The sequence below is a fragment of the Fundulus heteroclitus genome, chromosome 16, assembly GCF_011125445.2.
Source record: "Fundulus heteroclitus isolate FHET01 chromosome 16, MU-UCD_Fhet_4.1, whole genome shotgun sequence".
Classification (NCBI taxonomy): Eukaryota; Metazoa; Chordata; class Actinopteri; order Cyprinodontiformes; family Fundulidae; genus Fundulus; species Fundulus heteroclitus.
Window position 1 is genome coordinate 17,363,297 of NC_046376.1, and position 27,643 is coordinate 17,390,939.

At 40.9% G+C, this 27,643-nt stretch overlaps 1 protein-coding gene across 2 annotated transcripts in view; it reads left to right on the forward strand.

Moving 5' to 3' along the window:
• tbcd (tubulin folding cofactor D) overlaps positions 1-7,636 on the forward strand; it is a 30,100-nt gene extending 22,464 nt beyond the window's left edge. For both annotated transcript variants that reach the window (XM_012871026.3, XM_021320705.2), the window contains 14 exons: positions 368-449; positions 553-671; positions 768-859; positions 1,166-1,306; positions 2,651-2,734; positions 2,865-3,023; positions 3,196-3,334; positions 5,992-6,113; positions 6,261-6,338; positions 6,438-6,524; positions 6,603-6,690; positions 6,941-7,050; positions 7,139-7,217; positions 7,322-7,636. In XM_012871026.3, coding sequence (XP_012726480.2) covers positions 368-449; positions 553-671; positions 768-859; positions 1,166-1,306; positions 2,651-2,734; positions 2,865-3,023; positions 3,196-3,334; positions 5,992-6,113; positions 6,261-6,338; positions 6,438-6,524; positions 6,603-6,690; positions 6,941-7,050; positions 7,139-7,217; positions 7,322-7,342 — 1,401 coding nt within the window. In that variant the 3' untranslated portion in view covers positions 7,343-7,636. The remainder of the gene's footprint in view (positions 1-367; positions 450-552; positions 672-767; positions 860-1,165; positions 1,307-2,650; positions 2,735-2,864; positions 3,024-3,195; positions 3,335-5,991; positions 6,114-6,260; positions 6,339-6,437; positions 6,525-6,602; positions 6,691-6,940; positions 7,051-7,138; positions 7,218-7,321) is intronic.
• Positions 7,637-27,643: the final 20,007 nt, after the last annotated feature.

A 27,643-nucleotide genomic window follows, 5' to 3' on the forward strand; every position in this document is an offset into this window, starting at 1 on the left:
ATATATATATATATATATATATATATATATATATATATATATATATATATATATAAATACAGGGTCCGTGAATGAATTGACCAATGATTCTGATCTTTCGCGGTTGCATATTTAAAGCCATACTTCAATAGAAATGTCTGCAGATTGACTTAGTTTTGTTTTTGTACTTTGTAAATGTGACAAAAAATGACTGATAACTTGACTAGATTATGAGAAAGTATGGATTTGAGCGTGTCTTTTGGGCTAAAGTGAAGTGGGTCTTCTTAAGAATATAAAAAATAAAAAAAACATACATCTTTTCACAGATTTAATATATAATTGTTGTGACCTCTACAACACAGTGAGCTTTCTGTACTTGGATCTGCAGGATGATGTGGTAACAGCCTTATCCGCCTTGTGTGAGGAGTATTACCAGGACGAAACAAACCAGGCTGACGCAGAAATACAAGGTGGGAGTCCTCGTCGTTTTTTCCTGTAGACCCTGATTAAAGACACAAAAGGTTCATCTGCCTGCTGGAGTTTCCCTACAATGGTTTCTCTTATGCTCCTAAGATGCGCTCATATCCCAGTACCTTGAAGGACTGAATAGTTCGCTGCTGCTCACTCGGTGCGGATCGGCCCGCGCCCTCGGCTGTCTGCCGCGATTCATGATCCACAACAAACTGAAGCAGGTCGGTTTGTTCAACGTGTGTGCTTACTAAGAGGTGTTCTAGGTTATTAGCCTTTAATAAATGGTTTAAAAAACAAACAAAACCTTTTTGTGTTAGGTCTTTGAAGGCCTTCAGCACATGTGTGCCGTCAGCCAGAAGGAGGGGAAGTTCACTGAGGCGAGAAGAGACGCGGTCGCATCGGTCGCCCAGTGAGTTTTCTTACGCATGCATTTTGCCTGATGGTACAGGTTCACAACACAAAGGCATCTTCTGTCTCGCCTCGGTTCCTCGTGTTTTCTGTTAAGACGCATAAAGCCCATTACTAACGCCAAAGTAAACTGTGGACTGACTCTACCAGAAGGACCGGAACGGCGCATCCGTCCATAAATCGGATTTCGCATATTCCCTCCAAAGTGCATTTATTTTCTCAGTCAGCCCCCCTCCCCCTCCTGTTCACATGCCCGTTCTTGTCTCTGTTTTGCATCTCCTGACCCTGTTTTCCCGTGTTTTGTCAGAGTCTTTTTGAAGGCCGGTGTTCGTCCCGACGGCGGCCCCGACTCTGTCCTCTGCTCGGAGAACATAGCTGAGGTGATGGGCTTTCTGCTCAGCAGCCTCAACGACTACACGTCAGACAGCAGGGGGGACGTAGGGGCCTGGTGAGTGCTGCTATGCTGACGGTGGCTCTCCCGCCGCAGGCTTCTGGTGCTTTTTGCTGATGCTTCACATAGAAGTGAAGCAAAAAAAATACTTCTCTCACATGTAGCTTCAGGCCATGCTTTGGGACGTGGGGAATGTCACCTGGCTTGTCACTTGTCACTGCGACAAGGGATGGGCTGGCTCTCTTAAGGCTGTCGAGTAATATCCTTTCCCTTATTTTGTTTAACTTCTTCCTGCTTCTCCTCACACTTTATCTTCCTACTGTTTTTTTGTAGCACAACTTCCTCAAACAGTAAGCTCTTTTAATAATAGGCACAATTACACCACCCATCCAAAATATACTTTATTAATAAATGCTTTACTAATGCTTTACTAATGCAGTGTTTGGGCTAAAGTTTAAGCTGAATGGGTGCTAGTCCATGGGTCACAATATCTCACTCTTTCACAATTGTAGCCCAGTGAATTCTGGTATTTGTATCTTAATGTCTCTCGTGTCTGTTTAAAGAATTTAAAGTCACTTGGTTCATAAGTTGGGCTTAAGGAACAGTTTGCAAAGTAAAACGTATCAGTTTACCACATTGCTCGCATTGCTCGCATTGTGGCGGTGAAAGGAAAGTACACCTTTGTTCAAATGTACGGCTCTCTATCAGGAAACGGTAAAAATGATCTAAATTTATCCAAATCCACCTTTAACTGTTTACAAAAAAATGTCTGTCAGAGTCCCCGCTCTGATTAGTTATAAACAAAAATAGCCGTGTGTACGCACTAAGTTCCAGCTATAATTTAAATAGCTCACAGAACCACCTTTAGAGGGCAATAAATAGCTGTGGTGTGTTTGTCATTGCTGCAGCTTTTTCTCACTTCCTTCTTGCTTTGCTGCTTAGATGATCTGATTTCAGTGAAGCTTTAGCTGTTGGATAGACGGCCTCACATATGTGAGAACCGGACAAATGGCTGACTATAAGGCACCCAGTACCTCTCGCTTCGAAACGAGCCCAAATCACCACTCCCCCACCACCATGCTTGGCAGCTGACACACAGCAGATTAGCCGGGTCCTGGTTTCCTCTCAACGTGGAATAGTTTTCCAGACGGTTTGCGGTTATTTCAGACGCAGTTTTCCCCAAACACAAGTCGTGCTGCAATCTTCAGGCTTGACCTGCTTCCCTCGATCAGGGTTGGTTTACTTTTTATGTGCATCCTTTTTTTTTTTACCTCTCTCTCTCTCTCTTTGATGTTCAATTGAACCGTAGGTGAATTTTAACTCCGTTCAATGAGCTTCAGGTGAATCGACACACCTCGGTTCTACTGTGAGCGTGAACTCTTTGCTCTCTCTCCCTGTCAGGGTAAGAAAGGCAGCAATGACGAGCCTAAAGGACCTCACCTTGATGGTGGCCAGCAGCGCTCCAGAGATCCTTTCTTCAAACCTGTTGAGTGTTAATCTATTTCTTTCTTTATTGCTAAGTGAACTTCAGCAAAATGACGGTTAACTATGCGGCAGGTCTTAATGAAAGACGTAAATTGAATGATCTTTATGATAATGTCTGGCGTCTACGCAGGGTGAAGTCTACCATGTGCTGCCTGGCTCAACAGGCGGCGGAGAAGATCGACCACTACAGAGCCCATGCTGGCAACATCTTCCTGCTCCTCCTTCACAGCACTCAGCCTGTAGTGCCCCACATACCCCACAAGGAGGAGCTGTTGAACATCTTTCCTGTGTGAGTCACTCAAGTATATTACCAGCAGCGTTGTAAAGTGTAACAAGTTTTTTTTCTTTTCTTTTTTCCTTTTAATGTGGTTTTGGTTACTTTAGTCGAAACACATCAAGTCTGATTTAAAGATGTTATTTTTTGGTGATCTTTAATTTTGTTTGCTTGGTTTGCCTTCCAGTGAGACCATAACCAGTTTAAACTGGAACGCCCCATCCCAGGCTTTCAAGTACATCGCACAGCTGCTTGGATTGCCTGAGTATCAGTACCACACCCTGCTGGGGCTGTCTGTGTCAGTGGGAGGGATCACCGAGTCCACGGTAAGTGGAAGAGGCAGAACGTTGTCAAATCGCAGCAGACGGACGAACGGATTGGCAAAATGAATAATGCGCGGGAAAGGAAGAAAGACCTTCACGGGCTTTGCCTTGGAGAATCAAAGCTCTAAGTTGCCACTAGCTGCAACTAGAGACAGTTTGCCTTTAATTTGATACTCAAGCCCAGATTTAACCTACAAAGTGGATTTAGTGGATGTTTATTTTTCATGGCAACGGCACAAACAAAGCAGTTCAATTAAACAAAGCAATTAACATAATGTGGACATGCAAAACTGATGAGAAGTTTTCTTTTTAATAAAAAATACATATTGGGGATATTTATCAGTTAATGGAATGTGACAAATGCACAAGTTGTTTATTTCAACACAGAAGCTTCGATTTTATCGTTCAGGATCACTAAATGTGGCCACTTGTGGGTTCGCTGTAGCCAATAAGAATTCAGCGGCTGTTTGTTGCTTGTTACTCGGGGTGTCCGACCAACAGGGGGAGCTGTTTGTCTATTATTGTCTCCTCTGTGCTACACCTGCTTTTCGGTGTGTTCCTGGAATCACACAGATCAGCTGCTGTTGCTCTCCTGCTACGTTTTAACCTGCAGACCTTTGCACGACCGCTGGACCTGAAACATCGGTTCATTCTCCCATTTCTTCTTTATGCAGACAAAGAAGCTATTCTTCTGGTTTTAATCTGTGGTTTATCTTAAAACTATGCCTGTGAAACTCCTCTGCAGCCTTTTTTTTTTTTTTTTTTAATTCTTTACGCAACATCTCTCTGGAGGTTCAGCCTCGGCTCGTAACCGGGGTCGATTGAGCTCTTATTTCTCTCCCACTGCGACTTAACCTGTTCACACCAGACATTCAGAAGAGGTCCAGGCTGCGAGGACTCAAGCTTATTTTTAACGTTAGTGTTTATAGACCGAAGAAAGAAAATACATTTAAGGCCTGTAATAACAGTGAGGCCCAAGACGTTAAACCAATCTGCCATTTTTGCTTTAAAACATGCTCCCTCGGAGACCATCCAGCCCCAATCTTGTTTTTATCTCCTCCGCTTATGGTTTTTATTCTTCTATAGAAACATCCTCTGTGACAAGAGGCACTGATATATTTGAATTTGTATATGTACGGGCCAAGTTTAGGGGTCTCACAGTACATTCCCATACACGCACAAGCCAGAAAGAAGCGAGGCATATTTAGATCACGCAGTAGAACCTCGGAGAAACGAAGTTACAGAAACTGTTCTAGCCCAATGAAGGAGAGAAATCATTTTAGAAAGTCTATGTTTACCCTAAATTACATTATTTATTAGGGCTGGGTATCATCTAGGATGAGCCGATTCGATACGATTCTCGATACACAGCTCACGATACGATACGATTCTCGATACATGGCTCAGCTTGATTTGATTCCAATATCGATATTTATTACTTTGAATTAATGCTCAGTGATTCAATCACCAAAATCAGCCAAATATTATGTTTATGTTCTATTTATTGATCACAGACATATTAACAGGAAAATAAAGTGCATTTGCTTCAATGCATTTAACGTGTCACAGAAACCAAAAATGTGCCCAAACATCTGATTTTAGGGTCAAAGGAGCTTCTAAAATCCTGTCGGCCGTTCCACAAATTCGTCTCACTCGCTCTCCTTTGCTGTGAACTGTAATGGTTGCGCTGTAATAACGCCCCCTAGGGTCTTCGGTTCTCCACAATCACTATCAAGCTATTTCTGGATAATGTTCACCTAAACTAGTGCACTTTCACATCTCCCACAGGTGCTGGGTCCCAGGTATTAAGTGTTCACTTATATACAGTAATCTTGTAATTTATTTATTTATTTATTTATGTTCTTTCACTTTCTTTTTTCAAATATCACATTACACATGTCAGCTTACATAATAATATATATGATTTAGCAATGGCATCTAGGTGTTATTCGAGTGTATCTGTTGCTTTATGTCTGTTGGTTGTGCTGTTCTTTTTGTGTCTCTTTCCAGGTGATGGAGCAGACAAAGAAGGTTTTATCATTCTCTCCCTTTAATCTCCTCTTTCTTTCACCTCTACTCTTTTTTTTCTTCTTTCACTTTTTGTTCTTCCTTTACTCTCCCATTGTCATGTCCATATAATTTGAAATTCTCCTTGCAGGAATCATAATAAAGCTATTTACAAGCATAAATCAAGTGGAGCACTATGGCGAAAGCCGTTTGCTCCACTTGTAAAAGCAAAATCTGTCGAGCTCTATCTGGCATTGAGATATCAATTCCTATTGCCATATTGCTAGACAGGACACTGGGGAAGAAAAAAAAAAAAAAACAAAAAAAAAACAAAAAAAAAAAACGCCCCCTAGAGGTTGGGAGGTATATCGATATTGAAAGCCAGAATATCGATATTAAATCGTTTTTAAAAATATCGATATTAATCTTTATATCGATTTTTATGCACAGCCCTATTATTTATGGTGCTATATTACAAGTAGGACGGACTTTACACGTCTTCATGTGTGCTTTTCTTTGTTTTCCCACACCATTTTTACCTTATTACTTTCTTAAACTAATTTGCTCCATCCAGGCAGCAGTAGATAGTCCTGCGCTGACGTTCAGGCGGGGTTACTTGAATTCAACTCCTGCACTCTTCCGCTTTTGTTCAGGTGCATCACTCCTCCCAGTCGCTGTTCGTCTTCCTGAAAGGGATTCAGAACGACCGCGATGCTCTGACACAGTTTGCACAGACGTTGCTGAGGATCTTTAGGGATAATCGTCACAATGACAGGTGCCTGATTGAGCTAGAAGCGTCATTTCGAGACCTTACTTTTCTCTCTGTTTAAAACTAAGCCAGCCTAATCTTTGTAAAAACAGTTTATATGCATAATATTTTGGATGTGCAGTGATGCAATTTTCTTTCTCTCTTCTTTTTTAGAGTATCTGTTTCCTTACTTAAGATGCTCAGTCAGATGCTTGCTAACAACATTTTTGAAATATTCACCAAAGAAGAAGAGTAAGTGATTTTCTTTTTTTTTCTTTTTCTTTTGGTTACAAAACTGTGTACGTATACATCTGGGATGACTGAGGTGTTTCTATCTCTTTGTTTCAAAAGTCACTGGGTCTGCTTGGAGCTTTTGGATCTTTGCAAAGAGTTCAGGAGGTCCAAGGACGTCAACAAGCTATGTGCCTGTATAGATGTGTAAGTTCCCTCCCGTGTATAAAAGCCGGCAACTGCATCACCGAAGCACAACGAAGCCTCATCGTGGTTGCTCTGCAGATTCTGTGGGCTGATCCAGTTCCAGGGAGACGTGAGGAAGAAGGTTTTGTCCCAGCTGCTGTTGATGCTCTGCCACTCGTTCCCTGTGGTAAGTTCACCATGGCTTCATCGTCCCTAATCCACATACTCCAGATTTTAGCACCCTCAAAAATGATTGGCTAGCCCTTTCCTTCTGGATGCCTATATTATAGCCTAATATTTCTATTTCTGTTTGACTATAGGTTTTATTCATGTATAGACCTTGTTTTTAATGAACTGTAATTCTTTTAAATCGTTATTTAGATCCAATTATTTGTTCATTTATTCATTTTTTATTTTTTTTTGCTTTTAAACTCCAGATAAGAAAGGCCACGTCCAGCAAGATGTATGAGATGCTTCTGACCTATGACGACGTTACTGATCCAGATGTGCTGGACGATGTCATGACGCTACTAAGTGACACCGAGTGGTTGGTGGCATCTCTTAAATCCCGTTTGCTTCGGAAATATCTGTTTTGCACAAGGCGAAATACCGACGTCTTTATCATCTTCTTCAAGGGACAAAAACATCACCGAAGTGCGGCCACACAGGAATCAGCTTTGCGATTGGTTAGGGGTCCCCAGGAAGCAGCCAGCGGTAAAGATTTAAGATCACCACAATCTGCCTCTGAGGATTATGAGCGCACACTTGAGTTTCGTGTCGCTTTAAGATAACCCTGACAGCTCTCTTTTAATTCGCAGGGCCCTCCCCAGGTGTCATGATTCCCGGTGGCCGTCGCATCCAGCAGGAGCTCTCTGATAGCATCTTAGGAGGGAAAAAAAAAAAGAAAAAAGTGACTGTTCTCCGCTGAATCTGTGTCAGGAAGTCCGACCGTCTGCCAGAAAAGTGCAAGACAAACACCGCAGCCCCGTCTAAGTAATTCACCGTAAACACAAAGTAAAAAGAAGAAAAGCGATCCGTCGCAGTGGTCCGGCCTCCGCGGCTGCAGACGCTGACCAATAGCAACCGTTTTCATTGTTTTAGCAGCTGTTAAACAATAAACCACCTCTAACGTACCTGTAGCAAGTTTGTTCCTTCCAGCGATGCCATTGTTCCGCGCTCTATTTAGGCCTTAGCCGAGCTGTTTACACGTAAAGCCCTACCTGGAACAATACAGGCGTATGAAATTCAAACTGGTACTGCGCAAACACTCCGGGGAAATGGTTACCATTAAATGTTTTGGCACGCACCGTGGAATGTCACTGAGGCCCCTGCTTTCCCCTCAGGGAAGGTAGACCTACTTTTCTCTACGCTGGCGAAGGTGCCAGCGGTTAAAGGAGTCTGAGGCCTGATAGCGGAGCCCGCAGAAACAGAGGCCGTTGTGTCACCGTGGGTCCGGGCTTTCTAATTAGCGGCCGATAGTGGCCGCATTGTGCCACGCACCCTCTGCAACAAAGATGCAATTGTTGCATTATTTTAGAATTAGGTGGTTTCGCTGGCTCGTCACACACACACAGCAGAAACTTCCTAAGCTAGTAATCACTATATTGCATTACATTTTACAGCACGGTTCACATAACTCTGTTTAATCCTTTCCCATGGACACGGATTTATTTAACTTGTGTTTATACCGTGTGTTAGCGCGGTCTATTTAAGTGGGGGAGTTACAACATACTTATTGAAAATAACCTCTAAACATTGGCTTTATGGAAGCGGAAACATTTTAGATTTTTCTTTTTTTTTATTATTATTGCTATGAGGAACCTCATGATGTCAGGTTTACACAACCTGGTCTTTTTGTTTTACTGTTTTATATTTTCGTGAATTAAAGTATACTTTCATGTTTTATGAAATTTTCACTACAGCGAATTGGAAAGAGTCCCGACACCTTGTAAACCTTTTCACATTTTGTCCCTTTGCAACCACAGGCTTCACTTTTATTGGGATTTTACGTGACGGAGTTACCAAAATTGTGAAGTCAAATGCAACTCATCCATGGTTTTAAAAAATGTTTTGCAAATAAAAGTATTCAATACTTTGTTGAACCGCCTTTTGCTGCAATTCCAGTTTCAAGTCTTTTTGGGGGCTGTCTATTAGCTTCTTTTTTTTTTTTTTTTTTACATCCTAAGCCTAAATTCTTGCTCATTGTTTAAAAATAGCTCAAGCTCAGACTAGATGAATAGTGACTGAAGATCAATTTTGAAGTTTTGCTTCTCAAATGGATTTAGATCTTTACTGCGACTGGGTCTTTCTAATGCATCATGCTGTGATCCTAGCCTTTGCCGTTGTTGGCTCGGTTTCACATTTAGGGTTGTTGTCCTGCTGGAAATTGACATCTCCCCCTAGTCTCCACCGTTTTGTTGCATCTAAAAGGTTTTCCTCTGGCGCTGAAGTATATTTAGCTCCATCTACAGTAATTATGCCTGTTGGGGGGAGGGGGGGGGGGGGTAGTATCCCCACCCCATGATGCTGCCACCCCCATGTTTCACCATAGGATGTGTTCATATAAGACTTTTTAAGGTTCTCTTTCGACTGCCGCTCTTCCATACAGGCCGTATGGTACCACTGATCGTTGTTCTGCGGACAGATTCTCCCTCCTGGGCCGCGCATGTCTGCCGCTCCTCCAGAGAACCCATGGGCCTTTTGGCAGCTTCTTTGCCTGATACTGCCCGTGCCATCAGGTGCAGGGTCCGCGTCTCTCTAAGCTTTCAGCTGTGCCGTACTCTATCCATTTTTTTGCATGATGTCTTGAACAGCGCTCTGTTGTGATCATTTTCTAACCCGTACCTGCTTTGAACTCCTCCACAACTCCCCCTCTGACCCTTCTGCTCTGTCTGTCGTGTGACGCCGTTCTCCAACAAAGCCGTTCAAGACCGTCACAGAACAGCCCGACTTTCACTTAGATTACATTACGTGCTGGTGGGCTTTACTAATTAAGGTGGCATCTGATGGAAACTGGTTAGCCTGAGTTTTAATTAGGAGCATCAGAGTCAAGGAGGCTGAATAGAAGTGTACATGTGCTACTTAGGGGTCACAAAAAAAAAAAAAAATTACTGAAGCTTGTGGGCGTAATCTGATAAAAGTTGGAAAGATTCAAGGGGAAGGAATGTTTTTGCTTCTCACTATATTTCTATCCCATTGTTCTGTCGCTTTGTTGCCTTCAAGCCGCTGATAAGCGACCCTGCCCATATGAACAAGGCCACATTCACCCTTCACCCTCCTCCTCGGCTGTTGGTTCAACTCTGTCTGGGTTAGCCCAATATTGCCGCAGCCCATAATTCGACTTTAATTAATTCCCAGCCACACGTAAAAAAAAAAAAAAAAAATTCCTGCAGTTGCCGATGAAAGAAATGGCGTGTTTCTCTTAAAGGCGGACGGACAGGAAGGCGAGCAGCGGCGCTACAGTGCTCGGGGTTCAGAGGAATGCTAATAATCCCGAAAGGCTTACAGTTCGCCGGCAGTAGCCATGGCGATCCCTCACACACAATGGTGGCCTTTTTCATGGAGGAGCGGAGCCGGGAGGGGGGCTGCTCCCTCATTGACTGGCTCTGGTGCGGCGTTAGGAAAGACCTCCTTCAGCTTTGGGGTTAAGTGTTTGCTTCTAGCAGTTGTTCCGGGTTTGAAGAACAGAGCCGACGTAAAGCCAGAGTTGTCCCTGTAAAATGAAGCCGCGCCGTTTACGTTTCTTTGCAAAAGTACTGTTTTAGGTGAGCTGGAGGCGGGGCAGCATCTCTTTAACAAACAGCGGATTAGTGAACTCGTGGGAGGAAATGATTTTGATTATAGTTTGTCTTCATTTCGTGCGTCATGTCCCTAGTCCTGGTGGCGGGAGGGACTGGTGCTGTTTTTCAATAAATAAAGTCAGACCTCTTCCAAAGATTTTTTTTTTTTGTATTGTTGTTGGCCTGGAATAAAATATTTCTGATTTCCCTCTCGGTCGTGTGATTTCCATTAGCATCACAGAAAGTTCTGATTACCAAAATCCCTTCCTCCTTCACAATCAATGGCTCCACTGTGGCAAACAGAGGCGCATGTTACAATCGTTGCCCTCTGGATAACCTTTTGTTTGCTAAGTCGATTTTTCTGTCAACTTATATGGCGCTTATGTGCCATAAAATCAGCTCAGATTTTTATGGCATCCACAGAGCATGCAAAAAGCATTCAGTACCTTGAAGTGGAATATACTGTCCCTGACAGAAGACTTGTCACTTATCCATTTTGTAGAAACAGCAGCTTATAACCTGACTTTTAATGAATCCATTGGTTTAGAAAGAGCTAAAACCCTACCAAATTGTGCTCAATATCCTCAAATAAGTTTGCCTTACTGAAGAAAGATTGATCATTTAACGAACACGGAAATGTCTGATCTCGTCTACAGAGAGTAATGTGAACATTGAACTAATAATTTACTTCAAAAATGGATAAGTGACAAGACTTTTGTCAGGGACTGTGCTGTTAAATGCGTCGCTCTTCATGCTGGAAGCCTTTTGCTGTGTTTTTTCAGAGCACCCTGTCTAAAATGGACTTTTCAAAAAAAAAAAAAAAAAGTTTATTATTGCCAGGTGTTAACCCCTGCTGATACTTCCTGCGTATGGCCTCGGCACCTGGTGTAAGAGCAACAGCCCTCCTCCTGCTTGCCCACCGGCTTCATTAGTGGAGCTAATGGTCTTAATTGCCCTAAATTAATGGAGTGGTCGTTCTGTGGAGCAGCTGCTGCATCTAGACTGGCTTTGAACTCAGGACTCCTTCGAGCAAGCCCGATCGACCTTGCGTATTTTCCCTGAGACGTTCTTAGGGTTAATTCAGCATAAATTTTGAAAAAGAAAGAAAAAGCCCCCAAAAGAACTGAATAAAAAAAAAAAAAAAGCTATCTTGTATGCCAAGGAACCTCAGCCCCATGAAAACATAAAGCAAAGGCTTAACTAGAAATGACTGAAGATGATAATTATATGACGGACAAAAATAGCAAATATACAATAATTACATGACTGATAGAAATAGTAGAGAGGCTGTAATTATAAATATGACAGCTGATGCGGTCTCCTCCAGGAAGCCACAGTCTTTATACGTTTCCAGCGTTTTTTTTTCCACCAGGCATGTGCTCACTGCTGAGTAAATTACCATGTTGTAAGGGATAATAGTCGTTCTGGACTTGAAGGCAGCCGGATAGGTTTTGGGAATGTGGGTTAATTGCTGAGCCCAGATGCTTTTGTAGACCACAGGTTAACGAGGGGGATGTTTTCATATCGTTGCGCGTGCTCCTAATGAATTGGCCTAATTGAACAGAGCAGTTGAAGGGATTGTTCTACTTTTAGTTTAGTAAGGTTACATTTTGTTTGTTCATGCTTTGACCACCATGTTGCAGCAGTTCTGCCGTCTCCTGAGCAGGAGGACTGGATCGCCCTGCTAAACCTTTTTCTTTCCCTGTTTTCTGAAGACCGATGGCCCCCGTAAAGAGCTCACGCTATCCAATTAGCGGCTTCTCCTTATCGCTGTTATTCTGGAGGTTTCTGACAGCTGTTATCAGCGTCGGCACCTCCCAAATTCCACATGGATTTTCAGTAGTTTTGTGCATAGACTCCAGCTTTAGGCTGCGTGTGCAGTCATAGTCAGTAAGTTAGAATGTCCATTTGTAAAAGGCTTGTTTGTCAGATTAAAAGCACTTTTTTGAAAAAGAAAAAAAACTAAATTTTAGACGGTATTACACATACTTTTCATTAAGCCTCCAGTCCTGCAAGAAAAAATAGCTTTTTTATTGGTTTGATGTGATGCTGCAGTCTTAATTGCTGTGTTTTTATTAGTACTTACTAATCATAATAAGCAGAAATAAAGGCTTTAAAACATCATCAGTCTGTGTTAACCTATATAATGTGTTTCCCCCTAGTAAATTGAGTTACTGAAATTAATGAACTTCTCAATAATATTCTGATTTATTGACTACACCTGTATACCGCCTTGCAAAAAACTATTATGACTCATTTTCCTTTATCGCATTTCGTCACGTTGAGACCACACACCTAAGCGTATTTTATTAGGACTTTTTGTTTTCCAAATACAAATCAGAAAGGTTTATTGGTATCCAGAGTACCCTCTTTACTCTGATTTCCCCAAATGAAATCCAAAAGGCACTTTATGTTAAGAGATTGTGTTAAAATGTTCTTCAAAATCGGTTTGATGCTAAAAAAAAAAAAAGGCATGACAATGTCAGGAACACAACAGGCGGGTCAGAAGATGTTTGTATAATTACATGGCAAGACAATATCCCAAGCCTTAAACGATACATGATACATATGTGTATATATACAAATATATTTGGTGGCTGAATAAAGAATATATATATATAAGAATATATAGATATATAGTGTATATAGAATAAATAGATATATATGTAATAAGTAAGAGTAAATAATAATATATGATATATAATATATATGATATAAGGATATATAGTATATATATATATATTATATATATAGTATATATATAGATATATAGATATGTATATTAATGTAATATATGTAGATATATATATATTTAATATATATGGATATATATATATATATAATATATATATATGATATATGAGATATATGATATATAGATATAGTATATATATATAGTATATATATATTAATATATAATATGATATGTATATTATATATGTTTAATAGTATGTAGATATTATATGGTATATATGGTATTTATAATATGTCAAATTATGTTATATATCTGTATTTATATTATATATATATATAGTATATATATCTGTATGTATATATATATGTACATATATTTATATTATATGTTAATATATTCATATATATATTATATATATTTGTATGATATATATATAATACTATTATAGATTTATATATATATAGTATATATATATATATATATAGTCTAATATATGTAATTATATGTTATATATATATATATGTATATATGTATATATATATATATGTATATATGTATATATGTATATATATATGTATATATATATATGTATATATATATGTGTATATATATGTATATATGTATATATATATATATGTGTATATATATGTATATATGTATATATATATATATATATATATATGTATATATATATATGTATATGTGATACTTTCTGGGTTAAGTTCTTTGCTCTTTTGCTTTAATATAAGTATCTCTCGGCTGCTTATTTAGTATCATTTTGAATCGTCAAGCTTCTTCTGGTAGATTAGAATTGATGCCCTTTCACAGCAGCCTGGTTATTTACATGATGAGATTAAATTTACCCCTGGAAAAAACACCCCCGCCCCCCTCCTCTTTTGTCATCCTTCACAGCAGCAACATCATTCTACATCTCTCAGCGAGCACATTTAGACTCGGCGTACCTCCTCTTCCTGTCATCATTCTGCCCTTGAATGAACCCTCGTGACTGTGTTTATGAGGCCGCCTGCAGACGCTGTCCTCCTCCGGCGACTACTGCTGCTGCCGCTTCTCTCTAAATCTATGCTTAAGAGTGACCTCATGAAGACAGGGCCACACGTCAGGGGTTCTGGCTCGCCTCTCTTCTGGACTTTAGCCAGAATGAGCTCATCTATGACAGCGCCTCCCGCTGCTCGGTCGTAGGAGTGTCGTTCTTGCTCGAGCCCCTCGCCCCCGACCCGGGCGGGCGTTGAGGAAGGGGGGGTAGCCTGACACTGTTCCCAGAGGCACCGTCGCGGGCCTGACCACTGGCAGCCTGCCGCCCTCTCGGCGCCTGCGAAGCAGCACGTCCTTGGGCCTCCACTGTTCCCTACGGAGAGGCCCAGTTTGTTCTGGACGCACGCCAGTGCTGAGCAATGGGGGTGTGTGGGGGGATGGCGGGGGGGGCACGGCCAGGTCAGCTCTCAGGGGTGGTCTCGCCGTCGATGCGTGTGAATGTATGTGTGATGTGTTCGGAGCCATAATGATTATCTGGTGTTTTTGTTTTCTTTTTGGTGCGAGGCTGCTTGTTTTTGCTTTGGCGTTAAGCTGTCAGGCTCTAAGATCCCTCTGTCTTCATAAAGACCAGAAAGTGTACAGAGACGTAGACGGTACAAAAAAACTGTTTTTTTCGGGATTTTGAGCGAGGTTGTGGTCCTGAGGGGTTTCGTCAGCCATAGGGGGCTCAAAGATTTGCTCCGACGTAGAGCATAACAAGCTATCGGATGGCCACACTGGGCTGCGCGCTGGACTCTGCCACTCTCGCGTCTTCTTGGCCGACGGAGTAAATCTGGCCTCAATCTGTGGTAGGACTCGCAGGCGTGGGGGCGGCTGAAGGTCAGAACGCAAGGAGTCGTATCTCTCAGCTCTGCGTCCTCCTTTTATAACGCCTCAGCCGCCGCTTCTTGAGCCGGCCATTTGGAATCAATTATGCGACGCAGTCGGAGGCTTCTGCTAATTAAAAGGAGATGTTCTCCACGTTTCAGATTGACGGCCCTTGGATCACCTAGGCTTTTGTCAGGGACTGTGTATTCCACTTCATATCAAGGTACTGAATGCTTTTTGCATGCTCTGTGGATGGGACTGAGCTGATTTTATGGCATACAAGCGCTATATAAGTTGACAGAAAAATCGACTTACTTTCTCCCTTGGATCATGGGAAAAAGTAAGCAAGAAGACAACAGCCCCAGAACTGTCCTACTTTTTCAAATGTTGCCAGTTTTCGAAAGCAAGTTGCCAGCTTTTGAGTGGAGTTTGGAGAAAGATTAGGGCAACACACGGGAGGGATGCAGCCGTGTGTTGATGTTACTAAAACGTTTATTAATACTGGAATGAGGGTCTGTTTAAATAAACCTTCTTTTGATAACGGTACACGCCTCATTGTCCGTGTTTTGTGGTGCCCTTTGACACTGATTGACTGGCCTGCTCACTGAGGCTGGACCGTGCTAAATGGCGGGCCTGATGCGGCGTGAGAATAACTTTCTCGACGTGGACAGGAATAATGAGATTATTTTGGACACAACTAAGTGTAGAACACAACAGTGCATCCTCACCACCCGAGGGACAAAATAAAATACAGAGGTGTGAAAAAGTGTTTGCCCTCCTGATTTATTTCTTTTTTCACATGCTTGTCAAATTTTTAAATATGAATCAAAGACCATCCAAGTAAACACAAAATGCAGTTTCCTAATGAAGTTTTTTTTTATTATTATTAAGGGGGGGTGGGATCCAAACTTACATCACCCTGTGTATGAAAGTGATTTTTCTCCTAAACCCTCTCATCTTTGCAGAATTGTTGTAAATCAGCCAGATTGGAGGGTTTTTAGAGCATGAACGGCCTTTTTTAGGTCATGCCACAGCATATCAATGAGGTCCGGACTTTGACTAGGCCACTCCAAAGTCTTCATTTAGTCTTTCTTCAGCCATTCAGAGGTAGACTTGCTGGTGTGTTTTGGATCATTGTTCTGCTGCAGAACCCAAGTTGGTTTCAGCTCCAGGTCTCAAACAGGATTGTTTTTGGTAGGCAGCAGAACTCCATTTATCACAGCAAGTCTTCCAGGTCCTGCAGCAGCAGACCATCACACTACCAACACCGTATTTTACTGCTGGTATGAAATTCTTTTTCTGAAATGCAATGCTACTTTTACGCTGTAACAGGACACACACATTCTGAAAAGTTCAACTTTTGTCTCGTCAGTCCACAGAACACTTTCCCAGACGTCTTGGGGATCATCAAGAAAAATGAGATGAGCCTTGATGTTCTTTTTGCTCAGCACCGGTTTTCGTCTTGGACCTCTACCATGCAGCCCTCTTTCTGATGGTGGAGGCATGAACTCTGACCTTAACTGAGGCAAGTTAAGCCTACAGTTATTGGGATGTTGTTAGCGGCTCTTTTGTGACATCTTGGATGAGTCGGCACTGGCTCTTTGGGATGATTTTGGTCAGCTGGCCACTCCTTGGAAGGTTCACCACTGTTCCATATTTTCACCATTTGCGGATAAAAAGGCTCTCACTGTGGTTCTCTGGAGTTCCAATGCTTTAGAGAAGGTGTTGTAACCCTTATATGACTGATAGATCTGATAGATAATTCCTTAATTTCTTTGGGTCTCTGCATGACGTCTAGCTCTCGAGGAACTTTGGTGTACTTCATTTTGTCAGGCAGGTAGGGCTGGGCGATATGGAGCAAAAATAATACCCCAATATTTTCTAGGCTCAATGCCAATGTACGATATTTGTCTTGATATGTTTTTCTTTTCATAAAGTAATTCTAAAAAGCATCTCTAAATCAAAGCTTTGTCCCAAATGTCTCACAGGCACATTTTTAACAAACAACTGTAAATAAATATGAGAAAGGAGTGAACAATAACCAACTGGAATAACTAAAAGTCAATATAAACAATATAATCTCATTTTAGATCTCTTTTTTTATCTCTATTTTTAAAATTATTGGCCAGCCTTACAGGCAGATCCAATTGAAGTGATTTTGTGATGGAGAACAGATGTGGCAGTAATCAGGCCTGGGTGTGGATGGAGAAGCAGAAGGGGGCAACAGTGACGGAGGAGTTAGGGGTTTGTCCTGTAACTGATAAGTTGTTGGTTTGAACCACTGATCTCTGTTTGTTCACTGGACTGGGCATTGGCCGTATATAATACACGTCACTGTGAAGCCACCAGCCGCCATATTGGTGCTCCCTGTTTTCCCCCAGTAACTAGGGAATACGTGCGCTACGCCATCAGACAAAGATGATATATATATATCTATCTATATATATATATATATATATATATATATATATATATATATATATATATATATAACATGCAAAATATTTCAGCACATAATTTCCTAGTACTTGATACTGTTAGTACACTGCTGTCTGTAAAATTACCTGTGAAATGTTTTCACACAGCCAGAAAACTGCTTGTTGTTGCAACCAAATCCTATGGGGTTCTGTGAGAGTAGGGAGTAGCAAGATGGTGGCCAGTGACTTCAGTTTTTCGGGCAAATCAGCAATCCAGTGAATAAATAGAGATCAGTGGTTTGAACCCACTCTCTGACTGTCTCAGTTATTGAGTCCTTAGACTAGACACTTCACCTGCTTTGCCTGGTGGTGGTTGTCAGACGGCCTGAGCTGTCAGTCTGCCCCAGGGCAGCTGTGGCTACAGATGTAGCTCACCACCTTCAGTGTGAGTAAACGACTGAATATAGTATAAAGTGGTTTGGGCTCTTCAGGACTTGATAAAGCGCTATATAAGTAGAAGCCATTAACCATTTACTCAATGTGATAAAGCACAGGTATGTTTTAACGGAGGGGGACAGTTCACTGTAGAGATGTTTTGCTTATAAATCCCAGTAGATCAGTGGTTTCTGACAGACTCAGACCAGCCTGTCTGAGACTAACAACTATGACATGTTGCCTAAATCCCTCTTTCATCTTTATTCTGATGTTCGATTTGAACTTTAAGTTATCTTCACCACAACCACATGCTTAAATTCACTGATTCGCTGGTTGTGTTAACAGGTAATTCTTGCAGCCTATAGTTATAGCTATTTGCCGGAACCTTGGCTCTGGAATATTTTAGCAATAAAGTGAGGAGCAGAGGGGGGTTTTCGGGACTGATAAACTGAATACCTCGGGGTTTGGAGAAAAAAAAAATGTCCAAAAAGCATCTGTCCCAATTGGTTGATATTTTGATCTCCTTTCTGGAAAATAATTAAATTTGCTTGCAAGGTTCACCAGAGGGGACACAGGCTGCTCAAAACAAAGGTCAGAATCACTACAGGCATATTTCCACAAAGGTCCTTCTGATCAAATTTAGCTCATGGCGCATCTCTAAAGCTGTGCACAACAAGAGTGTCTTTGTTCAAATTCTCTTTTTCTCAATCATGAAAGTTTCACTTGGTGAAAATATTCCCCTTGCGTGTGAGTACAAGCTCCAAATATTCAGGTCCCGTTAAATACATTTATTTAAAATTTGAAATCTTTGTGCAAAAGTTGTGCCACATCCAATCAGGTATTTTTTTGGGGTCACGCAGCCCGAAAAACATTGATGATTTATTTGTTGAAATGCAACTGATCTTATTAGATGTGTTGCAGATAAAACCAGCCAGCAGGAACTGCATCACCAACAAGTTTCATGTGATATGAGTCATCTTCCATTCATGCGGCCTCCATATCTGAGCGCACATCTGCAGGACTCAGCCATGTGGGCTCGAGTGACTCTTTTCTGTCCCTGAAACGACACAAAGTTTGCACTGTTTTGCTGCAATTTTAAAGGTTATTGATGATCAGAAACACGCACATCATACGCTGACATGGTTTCACCACGCCAAGTGGACAAAACCGTGGCTGGTCTTGAACTTTTGACGCCCGGCTTGTCACAGGACTCTCACGTCGGATGATAATGTGACCGAAAAGCCTCGTTTGGTGTTGACAACATCTTTGCCGGTATGTTTGCCTGTCATGTGATGCAAGAGGCAGCTGCTGTTTTTGCTCCGAGACTGTTCACTTTCAATTGAGTCTTTATTTCATCCACATATGTTTTTGCATTGTATTGTTGTGGATATTATAATGGTGGAAGTAACGTGGTGGTGTTAATTAGTTTCATGGCTTTGGAGCAAAGTTCAACGGAGGCAATCTTGCATAATTAGTGAAATGTATCTAGAAAGAGCAGAACTGTGAGATTAATGGGTTTTGTCGGGAAGAAGAGGGAAGATCCGAGCCACTTCAGAATCAAATAGCTCTGTGGTCCTGCATCTGCTCCACTACTTATTTTTTTAACTTTCATCTTTTTTTATATATATTTTAGTTTGTTTCACATTTTGTCTGTGAAGTAAGAGTTTTAATTTTTCCAATAAAGTTGCTTATTTTTCTGATTGTCCTCAAAAAGAAAGATTCCTTTTTGTATATGAAAAGTTGCTTGTCTTTCGTTCTCTTACCCCTGCCATTAAAATGCATCCATCCATCTTTTATTTGATTATCCATTATCTAATTTGTTTACCTACTGGGGTTTTTACACATTTGCAATCATTCTACCCTTTTTATTTGCTTGTTACTGTCTCATTTATTCATTTATTAAATCATTTATCGTACCTGTTTACCTATCTATCTACTGCTAACTTACTTATTTCCTATTTCTTACTAACTCATTTATTGATTCAATTATTTAATTATTTAATTATTGACTTATTCATTTATATTTTGTAGTTGTGCATTTTCTAAACGATTAAAGCACATATCTAGTTATTTACTTAACAATGTGCTTACTTATTTATTCTCTTATTCATATATATCCATGTTTGCTCTCATACTAATTAGCTCATTCACTTATATGTGCACTTTACTAATTTACTACATATTTACTGTTGTAATGTCAAAATATTTTCAGAATCTGTTCAGTTACCTGATTTTTCTGCTAGTTTACCTATTTCCACATCAATTTACTTATCTAATAATTAATTTACTTTACCTATTAATTTATTTTTACCCCTTTACTCACTTTCTCACTTTGTTGCTTATCTACTCAGTCATTTAAGTAGTTATTTATTTATTGTTTTACTAATTTATTTACTTACTAAAATGCGTCATTAATTATGTAAAATTGTGTTGACAAGCTTACTGTTAGCTTAATGAAATTTCAATAATGAACAATGAATAGAAATTGGTCACCCTCCTTGGCATTTTTCATGTTTTGTTGCCTCACATCCTGGAATTAAAACGGATTGTTTGAAAGAGAACATGCCTACAGCTTTGAAGACGGATTATTTTTTATTGTGAAGCAAACAAATGTGACAAAATAACTGCAATCCTCATTGCATAACTGTTCCCCTCCACCAAAGTCTGTACTTTGTAAAGCCACCTTCTGTGACAATTCCTGCTGCAAGTGGCTTTGGATCAGCCTGCATGAGCTTGCCACATCTTGCCACTGGGAATAGCGCCCATACCTCAAGGCAAAACTGATCCAGTTCTTTCATGTTGCACAGTTTTCACTTCACAAATCAGTTTATTTATAAAAGGCCAATTTACAAAACATGTCATCTCAAGACTGTTTACGGAGCCAATTCAATGAAATCATGCAGACAAATTGGTACAAAAAAAAAAAAAAAAAAGGAAACCCAGCAGATTGCATCGAGTCATTGACTTGCAGCATTCAATCCTCCTAGATTCACGCGTAACCATGGCAGACAGTCACCCGCATTGTGCCGTTGACTTTGCAGCAATCCCTCATACAGATCATGCATGTAACGACAGCGGAGAGGACAATTCCCCTTTTATAAGGAAGAAACCTTCAGCAGAACCAGGCTCAGTGTGAACAGTCTTCTGCCAAGACCAACTGGGAGTTTATGAGGACAGAGCGGACACAAATAGAACAGAGCAGCACTGCGGTACTTTCCTGAAGGAGTACTTCTATGTGATAGACAAGTTAAAGGTCTGTTGCAATAATAGCTTCCTAAGTGGCTTAACCCTGGAGAGAGACACAGCCGAGCAGATAAACTCTGAGGCAGCATTCAAGTCTCCAGATTTTCAATTGGACTGAGGTCTGGACTTTGACTAGGCCATTGCAGCTCCGTAAAATATTTCCCCTTAAACCACTCAAGGGTTGCTTTAGTAGTACGCTTTGGGTCGTTGCCCTGTCGGAAGGTAAACCCCCATCCTCCATCAAATCACAGGCAGACTGAAGGTTTTGCTCAACAGTATCCCCGTGCTTAGCACCATCCGTCTTTCCCACAACTCTGACCAGTTTCAAAGTTCCTATTTATGCTTTTTTCAATTACCTATGATGAAATCTTTATTGGCATTACAGCGACCATGACCTTCTTGTATTTACTGACCACCTTTTTTTTTGCATGTTTCCACTGGTATTCAGACGATTTATGTTTGGTTGATGATCTCAAACTGAGGTTGGAGTGCCTCCTCCTCCATATACCCTGATCTTTAGCGCCTTCCAAAGCTACTCAACCAGATTCAAGTCAGGAGTCTCCAAAATTGATAACACTACCCCAAGTCAGAATAAACATGGCACAATTAAAAGACAACTTTAAACCAAAATCTGCCAGGGTTATTAATAATCCTGAACTTGCTTGCACAGACATGCTTGAATTACTTATTTACAGGCTTACTTTATAAACTTATCTTAGCTCCTTCTCTTTCAATTGCCTCACCCTCTCTCTCTCTCTCTCTCTCTCTCTCTCTCTCTCTCTCTCTCTCTCTCTCTCTCTCTCTCTCTCTTTCTCAAACACACACAACACACACACACACTGATTCCGTTTGAAAGGTTCCAGCTGTTTTTGCCTCATTTCCCTCTATCCTTCAGCGAGCCCGGTGACCAGAGCTGTTACCCTGTGCCAGACGTGTGTGGTTTATTAACATGATAAACACTGCACCAGTTACAGAGCTGCCACTCGCTCGCAGCTTGGAGTGGGGGAGCTCAACAGATGGTTCATATAAAACAGGCTCTTCCTGCTTGATGTTAAAAAAAAAAACTAAAACGAACCAATTAAAACGTGTGTCCCAAACACAAAGCCTCTTCTGTTGCAGCACAACTTAGTATTTCTGATCAGGTTTGGAGGCACGTCGGTGTGTTTGTGTTTTCATTTCAATGAAAATGACTTTTTTTTTTTTTTTTTTTTTTTTTTGCAATCAATAGGCATAATGCACAGGAAAAACCGCAAAACTGTAATTGTAATTTTGGGGAGTCTGTGATAGCATGGATCTCTCTGCCACATGGCAGGCCTTGCTGCTTGCAGTCCCAATGTGGAATCAGTCTAATAACAAGCTCCAATCAGAGGACTTCAACCATACACCCAGACCAGTCACTTTCTTTTTCATTTCTCTATTTCAAGAGCCAGACCAAAGGGGTGGAATTACACTCTAATATGCTTAATCGTTTCCATCGGCAGTGTGAGCTAAAGAGTAGCTGGAAAGCTTCCCCCCCCTACAGCTTCAGGGCTTTTTCCATAGGGCACCTTTGGGATCCACATCAGTGTCCTCAAAAAGTTTGTAAAAGAGCCTTTGAAACTGTCAGTGATGTGCGTCATCCCAGCTCTGACCCAGTGAGCGGCGCAGCGTGCGCTGAATAACTCCGGCGCTGGTGAACAGAGAGGCTTCGGGATGAAAGGATGGGGACGATGGACCGTTGATGTGGTTGCGGTGGTCTACTGGTAGCTGTCATCCTAACCCCAGGAATTGGCTTTTGACTTCCACTCTAGAGTAAAGGAAGTGTGTACATCGCTACAGAATGGTTAGCAGATTGCCAGATTAGATCCTTCGCTGTTTGTGCCTCATGTTACTACTTATGTGTTCTTTACTCCCCCCTCCCCCCACCCAAGCCATTTTGGTTGAGGTAAAGTTTTCCAGGGCTTCTAACAGATAAAAAGATGAAAATGCAGGATGTGGGATTCCCCCATGAAATAATCATCTGTCTTCCTGACTGACTTTTTATCTGTGCGGCGGGGAAGGAGGAGGGGATCGGAGGAAGGAAAAAGCACGCTAGACAAGCTTGCATGATGTCTGGAGGATCACAGCAAGCTGTGATGTGGTCGACCCCATTAATACACGTGGACACCACCGTGTCCTTGCGAGGCAACAATGGAGTAACGTTCACCGGAAATCCCCATCTGTCTGCGGCGAGGATGACCGTATATGTCCTTTCCTTACATCAGTGGGTCCTAACAGGAGTCTGACACAAAGCAGCGGAGGGTTTGACACGATCCATCACATTCTCAGTGCCTCCTCGTTAACTTGTCAAACAAAAGCGCGATCTTGCTTCGACTTTCTTTTCAGTTCTTGCGCTTCCTCCACCTGAAGTTTCTTGAGGAAATTCAACATCAAAGCTCTCAAGCTCACATCCTGACAGCAACGTTCACTTGGTTAAATGATGCGGGGGTAGCAAAAGTGTGAAGTATTTCATGCTGTTATGGAAAACAATACTAACTGATTCCTATAAAGAGCGAACAAGAAGTTTAGGGGAAGTGTTTTTGTATTAGTGTTAATCAAAGGGGTGGGAGTGGGGGGAGGGGGAGGGGGGGTCATGTTCCTTTATTGGTTTCATTTTGAAAATATTACCAAACATTATGACAACATACAACCACTTGGAAAGAAAATTTATAAGGTAAATGCAACTTTGCCTTTTTGAGCTTATCTGCTAAGCTTGTGTTTTGTTGGGTTTAAGTGTAAAAGTTACTTGTATGGGTGAGTATTTCAAATTTTTCGGCCATATAGACTCTGTTTTGGATCAAGAAGGGTGACATGAGATTAATGCCCAAAGAAACTTTCCACAAGAATTACTGTCTTACAATCTTTAAACTTCACTGATGTTTTCATTTACCTTTTTTCTAATGAACAAACATGCACAGAGAAAAATATTGAATCACTAAATAAAAGTTCTAAGACACTCTGATCAATTTAATTAATGTATTCATAAAAAGGTTTTGCAGTAGGTTTTACCAACTGAATTAATGTACAATTAAATGTATATATTTTTTAACATTGTTCAGCGTGAGATTAGGTTAATAAATAAAAAATTCAATTCATTCCAGGACTAATTACACATATTCACTATGAGTGCCAGTTATTATGGAAGATGTTGTAAAATCAGTCTTTTAAATCCAGAAAAATGCTGTTGAGGGACTTAAAATTGCTTCTCTTGAAAAGTTTTTAACATATTGGAAGGTTCAGTTGTTTAGGTTACCAGATTAGTTTGTTTTGCTGATTACTTGGGTAGTAGGACGCAATGTGTTCAGATGGGTGAAGTCAGTTCCACCTTTCTTAAGGTCATAAAAGGTGTACCTCAAGGCTCAGTCTTAGGATCCATCTGATTCAAAATCTGTATTACTGACACACTTATCAAATACCTCCTATTCTCAATATGCAGATGATTCTGTAATTTTCTGCTGTTCAAACTTAATCGGCATTTGAATTTATGCAGTCCACATTTGATGTAGTGTAGATCTGTCTCTAGCAGTTGGAACTAATTTTAAATGCTGAAAAATCCAAAAACATATATATAAATAAGGCTTTTTAATCATTTAACTGCTTCTACAGGGAAGATATCCTAGATTGAAGTTACCCAAGTAAAAGTTGAGCTAATTACAAGTACCGGGGTTAAAAAAAGAGGAAATTAATAACAATCAAGCACCAAAAAAGGTGTAACTGCATTATTTCACATGGACATATAGTCAATACCTTGAACTAATGATAAATTACAGCTGGAATGGCAGAAATAACTACCTAAAAGTAATTAGTGGATTTTGTTTGTGAGGGGAATACATTTTTAAGGTTTTAAAATAAATTTCTATCAACATTCAGTTGACAAAAGAAACTCCAATTTATGTTTAACTCAATGAAATTGCCTGTGTTTGAAACATAGATTATCCTTAGAAGAAATTGGCATCAGATAGAGTAAAATAAATGCCAAACCCTTCTGAAGTTTTTGAACTTTACGGTCTCTCAGCTACTCACTCTTGAACTTCAGATCCACTCAGCCATCTGTGGTCGGCCGTTCCACCAGAACGTCTGTAGCATCTCAGCTGAATGCGTGCTTAACAAGGACTTATAAGCAGAATCCCGGTTTTCTCCCCTGCAAAAAGCAGCGGCTGCATTATAACAGCTATGCTGTTTACAATGTGTGATGGCCTTTGACCCCTTCCTTCCATCACTGACCCACTCTGCCAAATCCTGTATTTATTAAACAACCCCACCACCTGTCTGCACAGGAGGAATGTGTGTGCTTGCAAGACTGAAACCACCGCCGCTGCTGCTGCTGCTGCCAGCCTCTCTTTCAGTTTTGAAGGAGACAGAGGAGGGAGAGGCAACGAAAGATTAACCGCTGGACTGCTGCGGTTTCAGGCCTGCATTACTGGACTGTGCAGCCTACTGGTTCTCTCATTAGCCTCCCTCTTTTTCCTTCCAAACTCTTTCTACCCCCTCGCTGTGCAGTGATGTGTCAGTGGGTTTTTGGTGTACTGAAATAGCCTGCGTCTTGTTTTATTTGTCAGGCGTTCAGTAAGAATTCCCCCTCCAACCCACAGCTGGTTCAGGAATGTCCACCGACTCCCCTCTCAAGTCCTCGCTCACATCCTCACCTTCTTATCCCCCCACTCACTTTTATCACTCCTGCTCTCCTGAAATGCCCCTCTGTCCTCCGCCTCTGCTCATTTTATATCCCTGCCTCATCCTTTGTTTTGATCTTTTCAGGAATGGCTCTTAGGGCAGAAAAAAAAAGAGGTGCCAAAGCTCACACACTGTTCGCAGCAACTAAGAGTTGCTGTGGAGATTTCATCACATTTGGTAAAACTGGATTTGTTCAACTTGTCTATTCTTCCTTTCCCATATCTCCCTCCTCTTTTCAGTGTGAATGTTATTTACCTCATCTCATAAAAAGACGTCTCCTATTTTTTGCAATATAAGGTGTTAACTTCGAAAACTTTAAAGGCTGGACATCCTTCAGAAAACGTATTGGCACAGGGTCCCCAGGACTTTTTTAAGTGGTTATTAGTTCCTGACTAAACTGCACTCCTCGGGTTTGCAGATGTGATTTGCCAGTTTTTTGTTCTTCTATAAATCACTGCAAATGTTCTTGTGCACAGCTTGTGCAACTGCATCATATGCTTGGCACATCATTCTGTCAATTTAATAAATCCTTAATGTGTTTTTGCTCTTAACATAAAAAGGATAATTCATGGTGAAAAGGAGACTGTGCTGGCTGCTGCAACTCCCTGCCTGTCTGAATCCTGCTTTGTGCACTATGTGCTCTGCTATCCTGACACAGCAGTCAGCATGGGGGAGAGCTACACAGCGGCTCAAACACTAGTCAGCTCCCCTTTTTGTCCACAAATCTGGAACTACGTTGAAATTTGTCACAACATGAATTATTTTCAAGTGATACCAAATAGAGGGTACACATAGTAATGTAAGCATTGCTCTTCAGCAATCTGTAACCCTAACCCTGTGGATCGCGTTGGTCTTCAACTTCGCCGAGCTGTCACTTTAATGGGAGGCATTACAGGACGGTCTACTGATAGTTGTCGCCCTCTTGCTTTCTGATAGTCACTGCCGGCAGATCAAAAATCTTTTCAGGTTTAAAAAGGACTAAGTAAACACTATCAGGACAATCGCTTGGCGTATATTGTTTTATTTGAGAATTAATATATGATTTTTTGAGTTTTTATGGTCAGAATAACATGACTAGGCCTCTTTAAATTAATAATACGATTTTGCTAAAATAGAAATTCCTAAAAAATTTTAATAATCAATGATTAGTCACTTTAAATGTTGTGAGCATTTTTATTTGGCAAGCCGATTAGGCCAATTATCGTCCGTACAATAACGCGCAGTTCCAACCCGTATTTTACGCGAGCGCGCGTTTTTTACGTCACTGCGCGTTTCCAGCCAGAACGCGCAGTGACGTAAAAAACGCGCGCTCGTGTAAAATACATGCGGTGGCGTTAATAACGCTTGGTGGCGTTTTTTGCATATTATATTATCAGGAGGTTGTCTTTTATGTGCTCAGCCACTAGATTTAAAAGTGTTTTACCCAATAAGAACACTGCAGCACCAGACACAACCAGGAGGTCCCTGATCGTTGGGGAAAGGCAGAAAGAAGATGCACCTTCCTTTCTGATCCTGTCTAAATCCTGCTTAGTTCAATAATAAAGTCTGATATTACACAAAACTCACTCTGCTTGTTCACCCTACTTATGCCCTTGGTGCAGAAGATAAATGAATTCTTTAACAGAAATGTTATTATTAATTCTGAAAATATTATCATGTGAATATAAATACAAAGCATACAGAAAATGCAGCTTTATTAAGTGACCTGGTTTATTTTATTTAGCTTTTAATTTTTTTTAACATTTAGTGAACACAAACACCTTTAAATCTAGTGGCTGAGTACATAAAAGACAACCTTCTGACAACATCTGCTTCCGATTGGTCAATCAGCCTCTTGTGACGTGTCCTCCACCTGTCAGATTTGGTGAGATAAATGATTTTCTTTGCAAAACATTTATCTCACCAAATCTCAAGACATTTCTCCAAGACTTTTGTTTGTTTCTCCTCCACACCTTGGACTTGTGCTCTGTATCACATTTTAACGTCCATCAACCACTGTTTCCCACTCAGTTTTGATTC